The following is a 14552-nucleotide window of genomic DNA, read 5'->3' on the forward strand; positions in this document are numbered from 1 at the left end:
GCACACCATTGATGTTCTTGCTGAGAGCTAAATCTTAAAGTGTATTTATATAAAACATTTTTCCATAACAAATAACATGAGAAATTTTCCTGCATTAAACTATCATTTGGATTTTTCCTGTGTGTTCCTGCCCTGCCCACGTCAGCAACGATGAAATGAGAGGCGATTAACACAAACTGCCTTCCCTGCTCAGCAACCCGTCCTAATTCATTTCATCAACCTGTCTGGGCACGTGCTTCCTCTCAGACCACTACACCCACTTCTAAATTTCTTAATAAGCTCGGATGAATTGGGTAGCGACTCGAACTAGCAAAGATAAGCAGAACGTTTTCCTCAGATTGTCTTATCAGAATGAACCATAACATAGAAGTGGTCACTGACTGTGCACGCTGCAGTATAACACTCCAAACACGGCGATAGAAAGCAGTCCGTTTCTCTGCATAGCACTCCCACTCCCTTCAGTTATGCATTGCTCAATATAACACTGCGCCATATGCCGCCCCTGTTACCTAGACTTTTAACCAGATTTTTATTGAATTCAAATTTTACCATCTGCATGACTCTGGGGTCTCTGGATTTCTAGTCCAGCGATAATATCACTACGCCACTGCCTCCCTTAAGTTGAAACTGTAAGAGCTTTGAATGTAGTTTCGCCACTGTGGTGTAATTTTCTCTTTTTGCGATTATATCACCAATTGCCTTTTGGAAATCGATATTGAGTCTGCTTCCACATCCTTTCAGGCAATGCATTCCAAATCATAACTCACTGCAAAATAGTTCTCTTCCTCTCCATGGTTCTTTTGCTAATTATCCTAAATCGTGTCCTCTGGTGACTGGCGGAAGTCGCGAAAGAATTTCACATTATTTATCAAAATCCTTTTGGATTCTGAACCCTTTAAATCTCCACATAATCTTGCTGCTGAAGACGAACAATTACATTTTCTGTAGTCTAGAAACGAATTTGACTGGAGTGTACAAACCCGAAAAGGTGTCACATCCTTTGTAATGAAGGAGATCTTGAAGTTGGTGCATAGCAGTGTCCCGTAGAGGTCGTGAGCACTCGTGTCCGTGGCTATACATTTTCTAACATTACTGGTCTCACTCACCACAAGTTCCCCTGAAATAGAGCAACTGGATGTTAGAAGTATCTCAGTGTCCCGTTCAGTCCCCACCAAGACCTGCTCCCTCACTGCAGGGTGTCAAACTATCACTCCACATCAAAGGCTGTGACTTCCAGCCCAACATTTCATATTCTACTTATTCCAAATAGAAAGTTTTGTATGGATTGGTGGAGGAAGGAGTCAGGGAAAGAAAGGGGGTCAAAAAAATTGATTGCATTCAGTGTGGTTTTTCTAAACTTCCATTCTTAATTCTGTTGTAAAGCATAGACAATCATTAAAAAAAAAAATCAAATCATTACTTTTCAATTTATTTTAAATGCACTCACCCACTTCTGCAGTGGGAGAAACAGGAGCGGGCGGGGGGGGGGGGAATTTAGCCACTTGAGCCTGCTCCACCATTCAAGGGGATCATGACAAAGATTAAACACACTCAACAAACAATCCCCAACAGGTTCCCTTCCATGGGCCATAAATGTGCAGGTTAGGTGTGGTTGTGAGGATAAGGCGGTGGAGTAGGGTCTAGGTAAGGTGCTCTTTCAGAGGGTCGGTGCAGCCTTAATGGGCCGAATGGCCTCCTTTTGCCACCGTACGGATTCCATGACCTACTGTTGGTGTCCGCGGGGACTGCAGCGGTTCAGGAAGGAAGCTCACGAGCAGTTGGGAATGGCCAATAAATGTTGGCCACGCCAGTGATCATGTGCACATCCATGAAAGAATGAAGAAAAAGTACAGAAGCTGGTTTTGTTTGAGAACTCACACAGGTCGGTAAGGTGGTTAAAGCGGCACTTGGAATCCTTTCATGTGTTTGCCGAGGCATTGAACAAAGAACAAAGAACAAAGAAATGTACAGCACAGGAACAGGCCCTTCGGCCCTCCAAGCCCGTGCCGACCATACTGCCCGACTAAACTACAATCTTCTACACTTCCTGGGTCCGTATCCTTCTATTCCCATCCTATTCATATATTTGTCAAGATGCCCCTTAAATGTCCCTATCGTCCCTGCCTCCACTACCTCCTCCGGTAGTGAGTTCCAGGCACCCACTACCCCTCTGCGTAAAAAACTTGCCTCGTACATCTACTCTAAACTTTGCCCTCTCACCTTAAACCTATGCCCCCTAGTAATTGACCCCTCTACCCTGGGGAAAAGCCTCTGACTATCCACTCTGTCTATGCCCCTCATAATTTTGTATACCTCTATCAGGTCGCCCCTCAACCTCCTTCGTTCCAGTGAGAACAACCGAGTTTATTCAATCGCTCCTCATAGCTTATGCCCTCCATACCAGGCAACATTCTGGTAAATCTCTTCTGCACCCTCTCTAAAGCCTCCACATCCTTCTGGTAGTGTGGCGACCAGAATTGAACACTATACTCCAAGTGTGGCCTAACTAAGGTTCTATACAGCTGCAACATGACTTGCCAATTCTTATACTCAATGCCCCGGCCAATGAAGGCAAGCATGCCGTATGCCTTCTTGACTACCTTCTCCACCTGTGTAGCCCCTTTCAGTGATCTGTGGACCTGTACTCCTAGATCTCTTTGACTTTCAATACAAGAGCAAGTTAAGCTGAAACTATATAAAAGATCGGTCAAGCCACCAGGGGTGGGACGCTCTGGTCACTTCATTACATTAAGGATGTAACTGTGTTAGAGAAGGTAGAGAGCAGGTTTACAAGGATGTTGCCAGGACTGGAAAATTACAGCTGAGGACAGATTGGATAGGCTGGGGTTGTTCTCTTTGGGACAGGAGGCCGAGGAGAGATCGGATTGAGGGATACAAAGGTCTGAGGGGCCTGGATAGAGAGGATGGGAAGAAGCCACTTACTTCAGCAGGGAGGTCAGTGACTAGATTTAAAGTGATTGGTACAAAAGTTAGAGGGGAGATGGGGAAGATTTTTTTTCCATTCGGATGGCAGTGGGGGTCTGGAACTCACTGCCTGAATTCATTTAAACGGTGTCTGGATTAAGTGCCATAACCTGCAGCACTATGGACCAAAGGCTGAGTGGCTTGTTTTTCAGCTCCCCCCCCCCCCCCCCCCCCGACACATACAACACCCCCCCCACACTATTGTCTAAGTGGCCTCTTTCTGTGATTTTCGGACATTCACCTACGGTTCAATATTGACAGAAAATCTCTGGCTCAACGGAAGACAGGCAGTACTGTGCGGTATCATTGCTCAGGGGTTTAATTAACACATCACTTCATGCTGGGGGGTTTATGCCATTCGGCCAGCAGGGTTACAAATGCTCCTATTCAACTTGGTTATAAATCAGTCAAAAAATGTGACATGTTTGTGCGTTTAGTATCAAACATCTGCTGCTTCAAATTAAACATACTGAAGGAAAGTGTAGCCAGGGCGCAGGCTCCAGGTTGTAAAACTGCCTCATTAGTAGCTGGCCACAGTTAGTCAGAGAGTGCAGCCCATTACAGGCCAAACACCCACATACTGCTGTTCACAAACACTGAAAATTCCATCCAAGGACACAGCACTACCTGCCTCAGCCAGATGTACCGACACAATAAGTAGTCTGCACTTTGTACCGCGCCAACCTGGTACCAATTCAGTTACTATTTGTGCCTAAATCTCACAATAAATCAGTACTTTGTAAATTTAGTCCAAATAAATTTTCCATTCCATCCATTTGATTTTTTTTTAAACCGATGCTCTCAGAGATCCAGATGTTTGCAAGTACCAACAAAATGAGAAACCCTTGATGAAATTCGGCATGTCCACGTTGACTCTTACCGATTGTTACAGATGCAGCATAGAAAGCATCCTATCGGGCTGCATCACAGCCTGGTACGGCCCAAGACCGTAAGAAACTAGAGTCAGGAACACAGCCCAGTCCATCACGCAAACCCACCTCCCATCCATTGACTCTGTCGACACCTCCCGCTGCCTGGGGAAAGCGGGCAGCATAATCGAAGACCCCTCCCACCCCGGGTTACTCACTCTTCCAACTTCTGAGTGGCACTCCACTCTGTATGCTTCACCCGATGTCTATGTATTTACATTGTATACCTATCGGATGTTCTGTTTTTCATGTATGGAACGATCTGTCTGCTCTGTACGCAGAACAATACTTTCCACTGTCCTCGGTACATGTGACAATAACCCAAATGAATATTTATGAACATCACATGGGGGCGGGATTGGGCTTGACTGTGACATTCTCAACAACCAAATAAACTCAAAATTCCAGGTGATCATCTTCACACTAATGGTAGTGGAAATCTGGAACACTCGCCCCTATAAAAGCTGTTACAGTTGATTGAAAATGTCAAAAGTGAGGCAGATACATTTCCTAGGCATGAGCATCAAGGGTTATGCAAGCAGGCAGGGGAGGTACGTTAAGATACAAGTCAGCACGATCTAATTAAATGATAACAGGGTCAATGGGCTGAATAGCCACCTTCTGTTCCTATATTTCTTGTGATGGAACCTGGTGTAAAGAGGGAATTGTGACGCCTGATTAAACCGATATGACGTTGTGAGCAGTGGGTGTGGCTGTAGGCTGGTGAAGGTGAGACTGGGCCACAGACTAATTCAAGCAGCTGGAAAAGGGGTGGTGAGGAAAAGAGCAGTGTTAGAAATAGCACCCAGTTCATCATCAGCAAGATAATCACATGTCCAGTCCCTGCGGCAGCGACGGTCTGTGCCTTCCCTCAGTGAACTATTCATTACCTTGCCATTTCTTAATCTGTTCACACTGAATAAAACACAATCTTAGTGGTGGGTTAAATAATAACTTTTCTGTTAGAATATTAAAACCCTTTCCCATGAGAGTGAGTCATTCAATCATTGGTGTTATCACGAGTGCAGCATCGGCAGAATGTGTTCAATGTAACTCAGTGGACACCTCGCACATTATTACAACTCTGGTGGTATCAACACAGGGATGGGAAAGCAACACGTGACTAAATATCTCCCACTCGATCAAACCCACTTCAACAGAGTAATCCCATCAGTCACAACACACAGTTTCATGGCACAAAGTTAAAAATCAGCATAGAAGCGAAGAAACTCACAGCACAGGAGTATTCCGCGGACCCAGCTTCTTTGAACAGCCCAACAGGTTGGCATCCAGCCAACATCCACAACTTTGTCAGGCAAATGAATATACAAGTAGTTTTTAAGCGTTACGAGGTTCACCCTCCCAGCAATGCGGTGCTCTCAGCACTGACCATCTGACAGAGAGTACTGACCCTCTGACAGTGCAGCACTCCCTCAGTACTGACCCTCTGACAGTGCAGCACTCCCTCAGTACTGACCCTCTGACAGTGCAGCACTCCCTCAGTACTGACCCTCTGACAGTGCAGCACTCCCTCAGTACTGACCCTCTGACAGTGCAGCACTCCCTCAGTACTGATCCTCTGACAGCGCGGCACTCCTTCAGTACTGACCCTCTGACAGTGCAGCACTCCCTCAGTACTGACTCTCTGACAGTGCAACACTCCCTCAGTACTGACTCTCTGACAGTGCAGCACTCCCTCAGTACTGACCCTCTGACAGTGCGACACTCCCTCAGTACTGACCCTCTGACAGTGCAGCGCTCTCTCAGTACTGACCCTCTGACAGTGCGGCACTCCTTCAGTACTGACCCTCTGACAGTGCAGCACTCCCTCAGTACTGACTCTCTGACAGTGCAGCACTCCCTCAGTACTGACCCTCTGACAGTGCGACACTCCCTCAGTACTGACCCTCTGACAGTGCAGCGCTCTCTCAGTACTGACCCTCTGACAGTGCGGCACTCCCTCAGTACTGAACCTCTGACAGTGCAGCACTCCCTCAGTACTGACCCTCTGACAGTGCAGCACTCCCTCAGTACTGACCCTCTGACAGTGAAGCACTCCCTCAGTACTGACCCCCCGACAGTGCAGCACTCCCTAAGTACTGACCCTCTGACAGTGCGGCACTCCCTCAGTACTGACCCTCTGACAGTGCAGCACTCCCTCAGTACTGACTCTCTGACAGTGCGGCACTCCCTCAGTACTGACCCTCTGACAGTGCAGCACTCCCTCAGTACTGACCCTCTGACAGTGCGGCACTCCCTCAGTACTGACCCTCTGACAGTGCAGCACTCTCTCAGTACTGACCCTCTACAGTCGCACTCCCTCAGTACTGTCCCTCTGACAGTGCGGCGCTCCCTCAGTACTGACCCTCTGACAGTGCGGCACTCCCTCAGTACTGACCCTCTACAGTCGCACTCCCTCAGTACTGACCCTCTGACAGTGCAACACTCCCTCAGTACTGACCCTCTGACAGTGCAGCACTCCCTCAGTACTGACCCTCTGACAGTGCGGCACTCCCTCAGTACTGACCCTCTGACAGTGCGGCACTCCCTCAGTACTGACCCTCTGACAGTGCGGCACTCCCTCAGTACTGACCCTCTGACAGTGCAGCACTCCCTCAGTACTGACCCTCTGACAGTGCAGCACTCCCTCAGTACTGACCCTCTACAGTCGCACTCCCTCAGTACTGACCCTCTGACAGTGCGGCACTCCCTCAGTACTGACCCTCTGACAGTGCGGCGCTCCCTCAGTACTGACCCTCTGACAGTGCAGCATTCCCTCAGTACTGACCCCCTGACAGTGCAGCACTCCTTCAGGACTGACCCTCTTGACAGTGCGGCACTCCCTCAGTACTGACCCCCTGACAGTGCAGCACTCCTTCAGGACTGACCCTCTTGACAGTGCGGCACTCCCTCAGTACTGACCCTCTGACAGTGCGGCGCTCCCTCAGTACTGACCCTCTGACAGTGCAGCATTCCCTCAGTACTGACCCCCTGACAGTGCAGCACTCCTTCAGGACTGACCCTCTTGACAATGCAGCACTCCCTCAGTACTGACCCTCTGACAGTGCGGCACACCCTCAGTACTGACCCTCTGACAGTGCAGCGCTCTCTCAGTACTGACCCTCTACAGTCGCACTCCCTCAGTACTGACCCTCTTGACAGTGCGGCACTCCCTCAGTACTGACCCTCTGACAGTGCAGCACTCCCTCAGTACTGACCCTCTGACAGTGCAGCACTCCCTCAGTACAGACCCTCTGACAGTGCGGCACTCCCTCAGCACTAACCCTCTGACAGTGCGGCACTCCCTCAGTACTAACCCTCTGACAGTGCGGCACTCCCTCAGTACTAACCCTCTGACAGTGCGGCACTCCCTCAGTACTGACCCCCCCCCCCGGGTCTGCCTGTCTGGTCTCTCTCTCCTCCCCCCCCCCCCCCCGGTCTGTCTGTCTGGTCTCTCTCCCCCCCCCCCCCCCCCCCCAGGGTCTATCTGCCTGCTCTCCCCCCCCCCCCCCCCCACCCCCGGGTCTGTCTTTCTGCTCTCCCCCCCACCCCCCCCGGGTCTGTCTATCTGCTCTCTTCCCCCCCCCCCCCCGGGTCTGTCTGCTCCCTCCCCGCCCCCCCCCCCCCGGTCTGTCTGTCTGCTCTCTCCCCTCTTCACCCCCCCCCCCGGGTCTGGTTGTCTGCTCTCTCTCCTCCCCCCGCCCCCCCCCCCAACGGGTCTGTCTGTCCCTCCCTCCACCCTCCCCCTGGGTCTGTATGTCTGTCCTCTCCCCCCACCCCACCCCCCTTCCCCCCCCCGGGTCTGTCTGTCCCTCCCCCCTCCAACCCCCCCCCCCGGTCTGTCTGTCCCCTGCGTCCCGTCCCCCGGTCTGTCTGTCTGGTCTCTCTCCCCCCCCCACCCCCAGTCTGTCTGTCTGCTCTCTCCCGCCCCCCCCCCCCCCGCGCGTCTGTCGGACTGCTCTCGTCCCCCCCCCCCCCCCCCGGGTCTGTCTGGTCCCCCCCCCCCCCCCCCCGGGTCTGTCTGTCCCTCCCCCCCCTGTCTGTCTGGTCTCTCCCACACCCCCCCCCCCCCCCGGGTCTGTCTGTCCACCCCGCCCCCCGGTCTGTGTCTGTCCTCCCCCCCCCACCCCACCCCCCCCCCGGTCTGTCTGCCTGCTCTCTCTCCCCCCCCCCCCCGCGGGTCTGTCTGTCCCTCCCCCCTCCAAACCCCCCGGTCTGTCTGTCCCCCCCGTCCCGTCCCCCGGTCTGTCTGTCTGCTCTCTCCCGCCCCCCACCCCCAGGTCTGTCTGTCTGCTCTCCCCCCCCCCCCCCCCGGTCTGTCTGTCCCTCCCCCCCCCCGGGTCTGTCCCGCCCCCCCCGGGTCTGTCTGTCCCGTCCCCCCCACCCCCCCCGGTCTGTCTGTCTGCTCTCTCCCCCCACCCCGGGTCTGTCTGTCCCCCCCCCCCCCACAGGTCTGTCTGTCTCTCCCCCCCCCCCCCCCCCCTGTCTATCTGCTCTCTCCCCCCCCCCCCCCAGGTCTGTCTGTCCCCCCCCCCCACCCCTGGGTTTGTCTGTCCCCCCCCCCCACCCCTGGGTTTGTCTGTCCGTCTCCCCCCCCCCCCCGGTCTGTCTGTCTGCTCTCTTCCCCCCCCCCCCCGGGTCTGTCTGTCTCTCCCCCCCCCCCCCACAGGTCTGTCTGTCTCTCCCCCCCCCCCCTGTCTATCTGCTCTCTCCCCCGCCCCCCCCCCCCAGGTCTGTCTGTCCCCCCCCCCCACCCCTGGGTTTGTCTGTCCGTCTCCCCCACCCCCCCGGTCTGTCTGTCTGCTCTCTTCCCCCCCCCCCCCCCCGGTCTGTCTGTCTGCTCTCTCCCCCCACCCCGGGTCTGTCTGTCCCCCCCCCCCCGCAGGTCTGTCTGTCTCTCCCCCCCCACCCCCGGTCTGTCTGTCTGCTCTCTCCCCCCCCCCCGGGTCTGTCTGTCCCCCCCCCCCCACCCCCGGGTTTGTCTGTCCGTCTCCCCCACCCCCCCGGTCTGTCTGTCTGCTCTCTCCCCCCCCCCCCGGGTCTGTCTATCTGCTCTCTGTCTCTCCCCCCCACCCGGGTCTGTCTGTTCCCCCCCCCCCCCGGTCTCCCCCTCCCCACCCCCCCCCCCACCCCCGGTCTGTCTGGTCTCCCCCCCCCCCGGTCTGTCTGTCTGCTCTCTCGCGCCCCCCACCCCCAGGTCTGTCTGTCTGCTCTCCCCCCCCCCCCCGGTCTGCCTGTATGTCTGGTCTCCCCCGCCCCCACCCCCCGGTCTGTCTGTCTGCTCTCTCCTCCCCCCCCCCCGCGGGTCTGTCTGTCCCTCCCCCCTCCAACCCCCCCGGTCTGTCTGTTCCCCCCGTCCCGTCCCCCGGTCTGTCTGTCTGCTCTCTCCCGCCCCCCACCCCCAGGTCTGTCTGCTCTCCCCCCCCCCCCTCCCGGTCTGTCTGTATGTCTGGTCTCCCACTCCCCCCCCGGGTCTGTCTGTCTCCCCCCCCCCCCCCCACGTCTGTCTCTCTGCTCTCCCCCCCCCCCCCGGTCTGTCTGTCCACCCCCCCCCCCCGGGTCTGTCTGCCCCCCCCCCCCCCCGGGTCTGTCTGCCCCCCCCCCCGCCCCCGTCCCCCGGTCTGTCTGTCCACCCCCCCCCCGGGTCTGTCTGCCCCCCCCCCCCCCCCGGGTCTGTCTGCCCCCCCCCCCCCCCCGGGTCTGTCTGCCCCCCCCCCCCCCCCCCGCCCCCGTCCCCCGGGTCTGTCTGTCCCTCCCCCCCCCGGGTCTGTCCCCCCCCCCCCCGGGTCTGTCCCGCCCCCCCCCCCCCCCGCCCCCGGGGTCTGTGTCCCTTCCCCCCCCCCCCCCGGTCTGTCTGTCCACCCCCCCCGTGGGTCTGTCTGTCCCTCCCCCCTCCAACCCCCCCCTCTGTCTGTCTGTCCCCCCCGTCCCGTCCCCCGGTCTGTCTGTCCCCCCCGTCCCGTCCCCCGTCTGTCTGTCTGCTCTCTCCCGCCCCCCACCCCCAGGTCTGTCTGTCTGCTCTCCCCCCCCCCCGTCTGTCCCGCCCACCCCCCCCCCCCCCCCCCCCGGGTCTGTCTTTCCCCCACCCCCCCTGGTCTATCTGTCTGCTCTCTCCCCCCACCCCGGGTCTGTCTGTCCCCCCCCCCCCCCCCGGTCTGTATGTCTGTTCTCCCCCTCCCCACCCGGGTCTGCCTGTCCCTCCCCCCCCCCCGGTCTGTCTGTCCCTCCCCCCCCCCCGGTCTGTCTGTCCCTCCCCCACCCCGGGGGTCTGTCTGTCTGTTCTCCCCCTCCCCACCCGGGTCAGTCTGTCCCTCCCCCCACCCCCCCCGGTCTGTCTGTCTGCTCTCTCCCCCCCCCCGGGTCTGCCTGCCACCCCCCCCCCCCTTCTGTCCGTCCCCCCCCCCCCCCGGGGGCCCCGGTTCTCACTCACCCGGCAGCAGCGCGGCCTCGCAGACGCGGCTCACCTCAGCCCGGCTCGGGAAGGAGCTCTGCGGAGAAAGAGACACCCGTTACCCCGGCTCAGCCTCAGCCCCGGGCCCCGCGCCCCGGGCCCCGCGCCCCGGGCCCCGCTCCCCCCGCCCCGGGCCCCGCTCCCCCCGGGCCCCGCTCCCCCGCGCCCCGGGCCCCGCTCCCCCCGGGCCCCGGGCCCCGCTCCCCCCGCCCCGGGCCCCGCTCCCCCCGGGCCCCGGGCCCCGCTCCCCCCGCCCCGGGCCCCGCTCCCCCCGCCCCGGGCCCCGCTCCCCCCGGGCCCCGGGCCCCCGCTCCCCCCGCCCCGGGCCCCGCTCCCCCCGCCCCGGGCCCCGCTCCCCCCCGCCCCGGGCGCGGCCTCACCTCCGCCGGCGGCAGGTAGCTCCTGAAACTCGGCTTCGAGCTCTTCATCCCGGAGACTGGAACCGCCCGCGGAGGGGGGGCAGGGCGGGGCCCGGGATGGGGGCGGGGCCCGGGATGGGGGCGGGGCCCGAGAGAGGGGCGGGGCCCGAGAGAGGGGCGGGGCCCGGGAGGGACCCGAGAGAGGGGCGGGGCCCGGGAGAGGGGCGGGGCCCGGGAGGGGGCGGGGCCCGATTGGGGCAGGGGGCGGGGCCAATTGTGTGGACGGAGCCGGATTGGGCCTTTTGTTGGGGCAGGTCCAGGGTGAGGGGTTTGAGGGGGAGGGTGTGGGGTTTGAGGGGGTGTCGGTGAGGGGGTTCTGAGGGTGAGGGGAGTTTGAGGGGGAAGGGGAAGGTGGAGGTGTCTGAGGGTGAGGGGGTTGTGAGAGTGAGGGGTGGTGGTCTGAGGGTGTGGGGTAGTCTGAGGGGGTGTGGCATCTGAGGCGTATTTTGGATGGCCTCAAGTTCACCGAGGATTGGGCACAGTGGTTAGCACTGGGACTGCGGCGCTGAGGGCCCAGGTTCACTGTCCGTGTGGAGTTTGCACATTCTCCCCGTGTTTGCGTGGGTTTCACCCCCACAACCCAAAGATGTGCAGGGTAGGTGGATTGGCCGCGCTAAATTGCCCCTTAATTGGAAAAGAAAAATAATTGGCCAACTCTAAATTTATTTTTTTTAAAGTTTACCGAGGATGGAATGTGGGGGAGAGTCAAGTCTGGGGAGATAAAAGACATGAATGAGGGTTTCGTGAATGAGGGTTTCATAAATGAGGGTCCTCGCGCTCCATGTTACTATCTGGGTGGGAGGAGAACAGCCCCCTCTGCTGTGGGAATCAGCCCTTCTCACTCTGTGGGCCTGGCCAAGTTCGCCCGGGCCTGCCCTCGCTCATGGCCATTCAAGATGGCCACCAACTCAGTCCTCATTGCCCCCATCTCCACGTGTTGTCTGCTGCAACTAGCGCTCTACCCTTCCTTACCCCTCCCCCTCAGTTTCTCCCCCTGTACCACCTACCTTTGTGCTCCCCCCCCCCTCCTAGTCACCCCCTCCCACTTTGGCTTTACCTCCTTCTCTACCTCCCCCGACCCCCCCCCCCCTCCACTTTTTGCACTTTGTGTCCTCTGAAGTTCTGTTTTTCCCTCCCTCTCTCCCAGGAGGTGCACGCAGCCTCCTCCTTCGCTGTACGTCCGTACACCAACCTGCAGTGCGGTCAGTGGGGTGTTAATTTGGGGGATTATGGGTACTTTCAGTGCCCATTTGATGGGATTAAAAGGCCGCCATTGAAGTTCTTAAACGAGAGCCGCCGCTCATGACCATCACCTGAAGTCACCTCTGTGTTGAGCAATGCTGTGAAGGGACTGGATGTGCAATTGTTCCTTGGGTAATTATCAAGATTTATCTGCGGTGTTGATCCTTCTACACATATTCTGTAATGAGCCATCAACAAAACTCAGCCTGAAAAAAATTCACTAACATTACCCAAGGCTACTGTTGCTTTAATAAAAGGTATACCATGTGACCTCTCAAACTCACTTCCACTCTGCTGTCGAAATCCGAGCAACTTCAGAAAAGACTGCTTTTTGCAGCTCAATACTTTTCTGGTTTGACGGGATGGTCAATTGACACTTCACCTTCTCCCAGCCCAGAGCTGTTTCCCCACACAGCCAACACAAAATCAGCTCAGCATCTTTCCTTTTAATATTCTTTTTCCCTTTCATCTTTGATTCCATTGATCTCAGCACTTCTTTGAACTTAACTTCCAAAATATAAAAATCTTTCATGTCTTTCCTATTGTCCCCACTTTTGGAATCAAATAAAATGTAATAACCTTCCCTTGCTTACTTATGACCCGTTGCAAGCTATAAAAGCCTTTTGTTCTCCTTTGAAGTTGAATAGCTAAAAAAAATGAAATCACCCTCTATCTCCTAATGCAAATTTCTATAATTTACTTATAAAGCCACTTGACCGTAGCTCCATTAGAAATGCATGCGTTTAATGCCTCTTATCATTTTCATCTCTCAATTCTCCCAGACAATGAAATCCTTTATACACACAGACAGACACCCAGCCTTCTGCACAGATTAACTTAACATTCCCCAAAAATATTTTTTTTTAATAACATCCATCTTCACAATTAGGGGCCTGTGAACTCGGAGACAGGAGGACAGGAAGGCTTCTTTATGGTATGTGGATATGCAATAGGGAGCAAGGATTTTAAATGAGGGGTAAGCGGGTAATATTAGGTGAGAAAGAAGGAGGGAGTCAGGCCAAGGTGATATTTGGTGATAAGAACAACTCCATTGTCATTACAATTTCTGGGTAAGTGGAAGATAAAGCCAGGCCAAAGGTTTCATTTTGGAGGCAATGTCATTGCTTCTCAACCAGGTTTTTATTAAGGCCATGGTGTCATTGCAAGCATCTACAATAGACTCATGGATGGCAAGGACCTTATTTACAAATAAACAGGTATTCTGCAGGGTGATGCAAAGAAACGTGGTGGGAGCTGTTACGACCCTCTGGGCTAGAGCACAGTCAATTTCCCACTTGACCCAGAATCGCAACACAATACAATTAACCAATAATTCTTCAAAAAATACCCAAAGTCTTTGACCCTTGGCCAGCCAATAATTACAGTCACCAGGTTTGTATATTTAACCACAATAATGAAATGTGCTGCAAATACAACTGGTTAACTATTATCTCATTCCTAATCTCTCACTTTAACTTGCCCACCACCCTCTCTATAAGTGAAAGGAAAAAGAGTCTTTGTTTCAGATGATTGTCTATAAGCAGATCTTCCTTCAAAGTAAACTTTCAGATCTGGGGGCTGGATTCTCCGACCCGCCATGCCTCATTCCTGTTTCATCCCACCGGCGGGATGCTCCGTTGCGCCGGCCGGTCAATGGGGTTTCCCATTGCCGTCGGGAAACCCCCAGGCTGCCGGCAAAACGGAGCATCCTGCCGGCAGAGAAACCAGCCCCAGGTCTCCGTTTGCAGCCTGTAATGGGTTCACTGTAGATTCATTCATTCAGTATCTCTGTAGGTTCAGAAGTACATCAACTACCAGCCTTTCTGGAAAGAGAGAGGGAACAGCTCCTTGTCCCCGTGTGTCCAGGTCTCACTCTGCTTTCCTCGGGTCTTTGGAATTCATCCCATTCGGGCAGAATCCAATCCAAAGACAGCATGGTAGCACAAGTGGCTAGCACTGTGGCTTCACAACGCCAGGGTACCAGGTTCGATTCCCGGCTTGGGTCACTGTCTGTGTGGAGTCTGCACGTTCTCCCCGTGTCTGCGTGGGTTTCCTCCGGGTGCTCCGGTTTCCTCCCAACTCCAATGACGTACAGGTTAGGTGGATTGTCCATGATAAATTGACCCTTAGTGACCAAAAAGGTTAGGAGCGGTTATTGGGTTACATGGATAGGGTGGAAGTGAGGGCTTAAGTGGGTCAGTGCAGACTCGATGGGCCGAATGGCCTCCTTCTGCACTGTGTGTTCTATGTTCAATCATCACCTGTTACCGGGCAGAATATGGCCTTTTGGCCAATTCATTGGCCTCTAGCTAACCAATCGAACCGAGTTCTACCCCATCTCTCGGGTGCCACAAAGTCTGGGTTCTGTTGTCCAAAACTAGCAGCATCATATACTGTGCTGGAGCATCTTGAATTTCTCATTCTCTCTGCTGCTTGACTTAAAGATACATTTCCATTAAGTATCCATGGATCAAAAATTATAATAGCAAAAATAAAGAAAGGGGAAATAAGGGAATTGTCAGGAAG

General features: G+C 55.6%; 1 protein-coding gene across 1 annotated transcript in view; it reads right to left on the reverse strand.

Annotated features, from left to right (window-relative positions):
• mtmr10 (myotubularin related protein 10) overlaps positions 1–12558 on the reverse strand; it is a 59227-nt gene extending 46669 nt beyond the window's left edge. The window contains exons 1-5 of the mRNA XM_072492587.1: positions 12311–12558; positions 12098–12204; positions 10746–10828; positions 10345–10402; positions 839–1117 (exon numbers count right to left, since the gene is read on the reverse strand). Coding sequence (XP_072348688.1) covers positions 839–1117; positions 10345–10402; positions 10746–10828; positions 12098–12204; positions 12311–12558 — 775 coding nt within the window. The remainder of the gene's footprint in view (positions 1–838; positions 1118–10344; positions 10403–10745; positions 10829–12097; positions 12205–12310) is intronic.
• Positions 12559–14552: the final 1994 nt, after the last annotated feature.

Source organism: Scyliorhinus torazame, chromosome 30 (assembly GCF_047496885.1).
Source record: "Scyliorhinus torazame isolate Kashiwa2021f chromosome 30, sScyTor2.1, whole genome shotgun sequence".
Taxonomy (NCBI): Eukaryota; Metazoa; Chordata; class Chondrichthyes; order Carcharhiniformes; family Scyliorhinidae; genus Scyliorhinus; species Scyliorhinus torazame.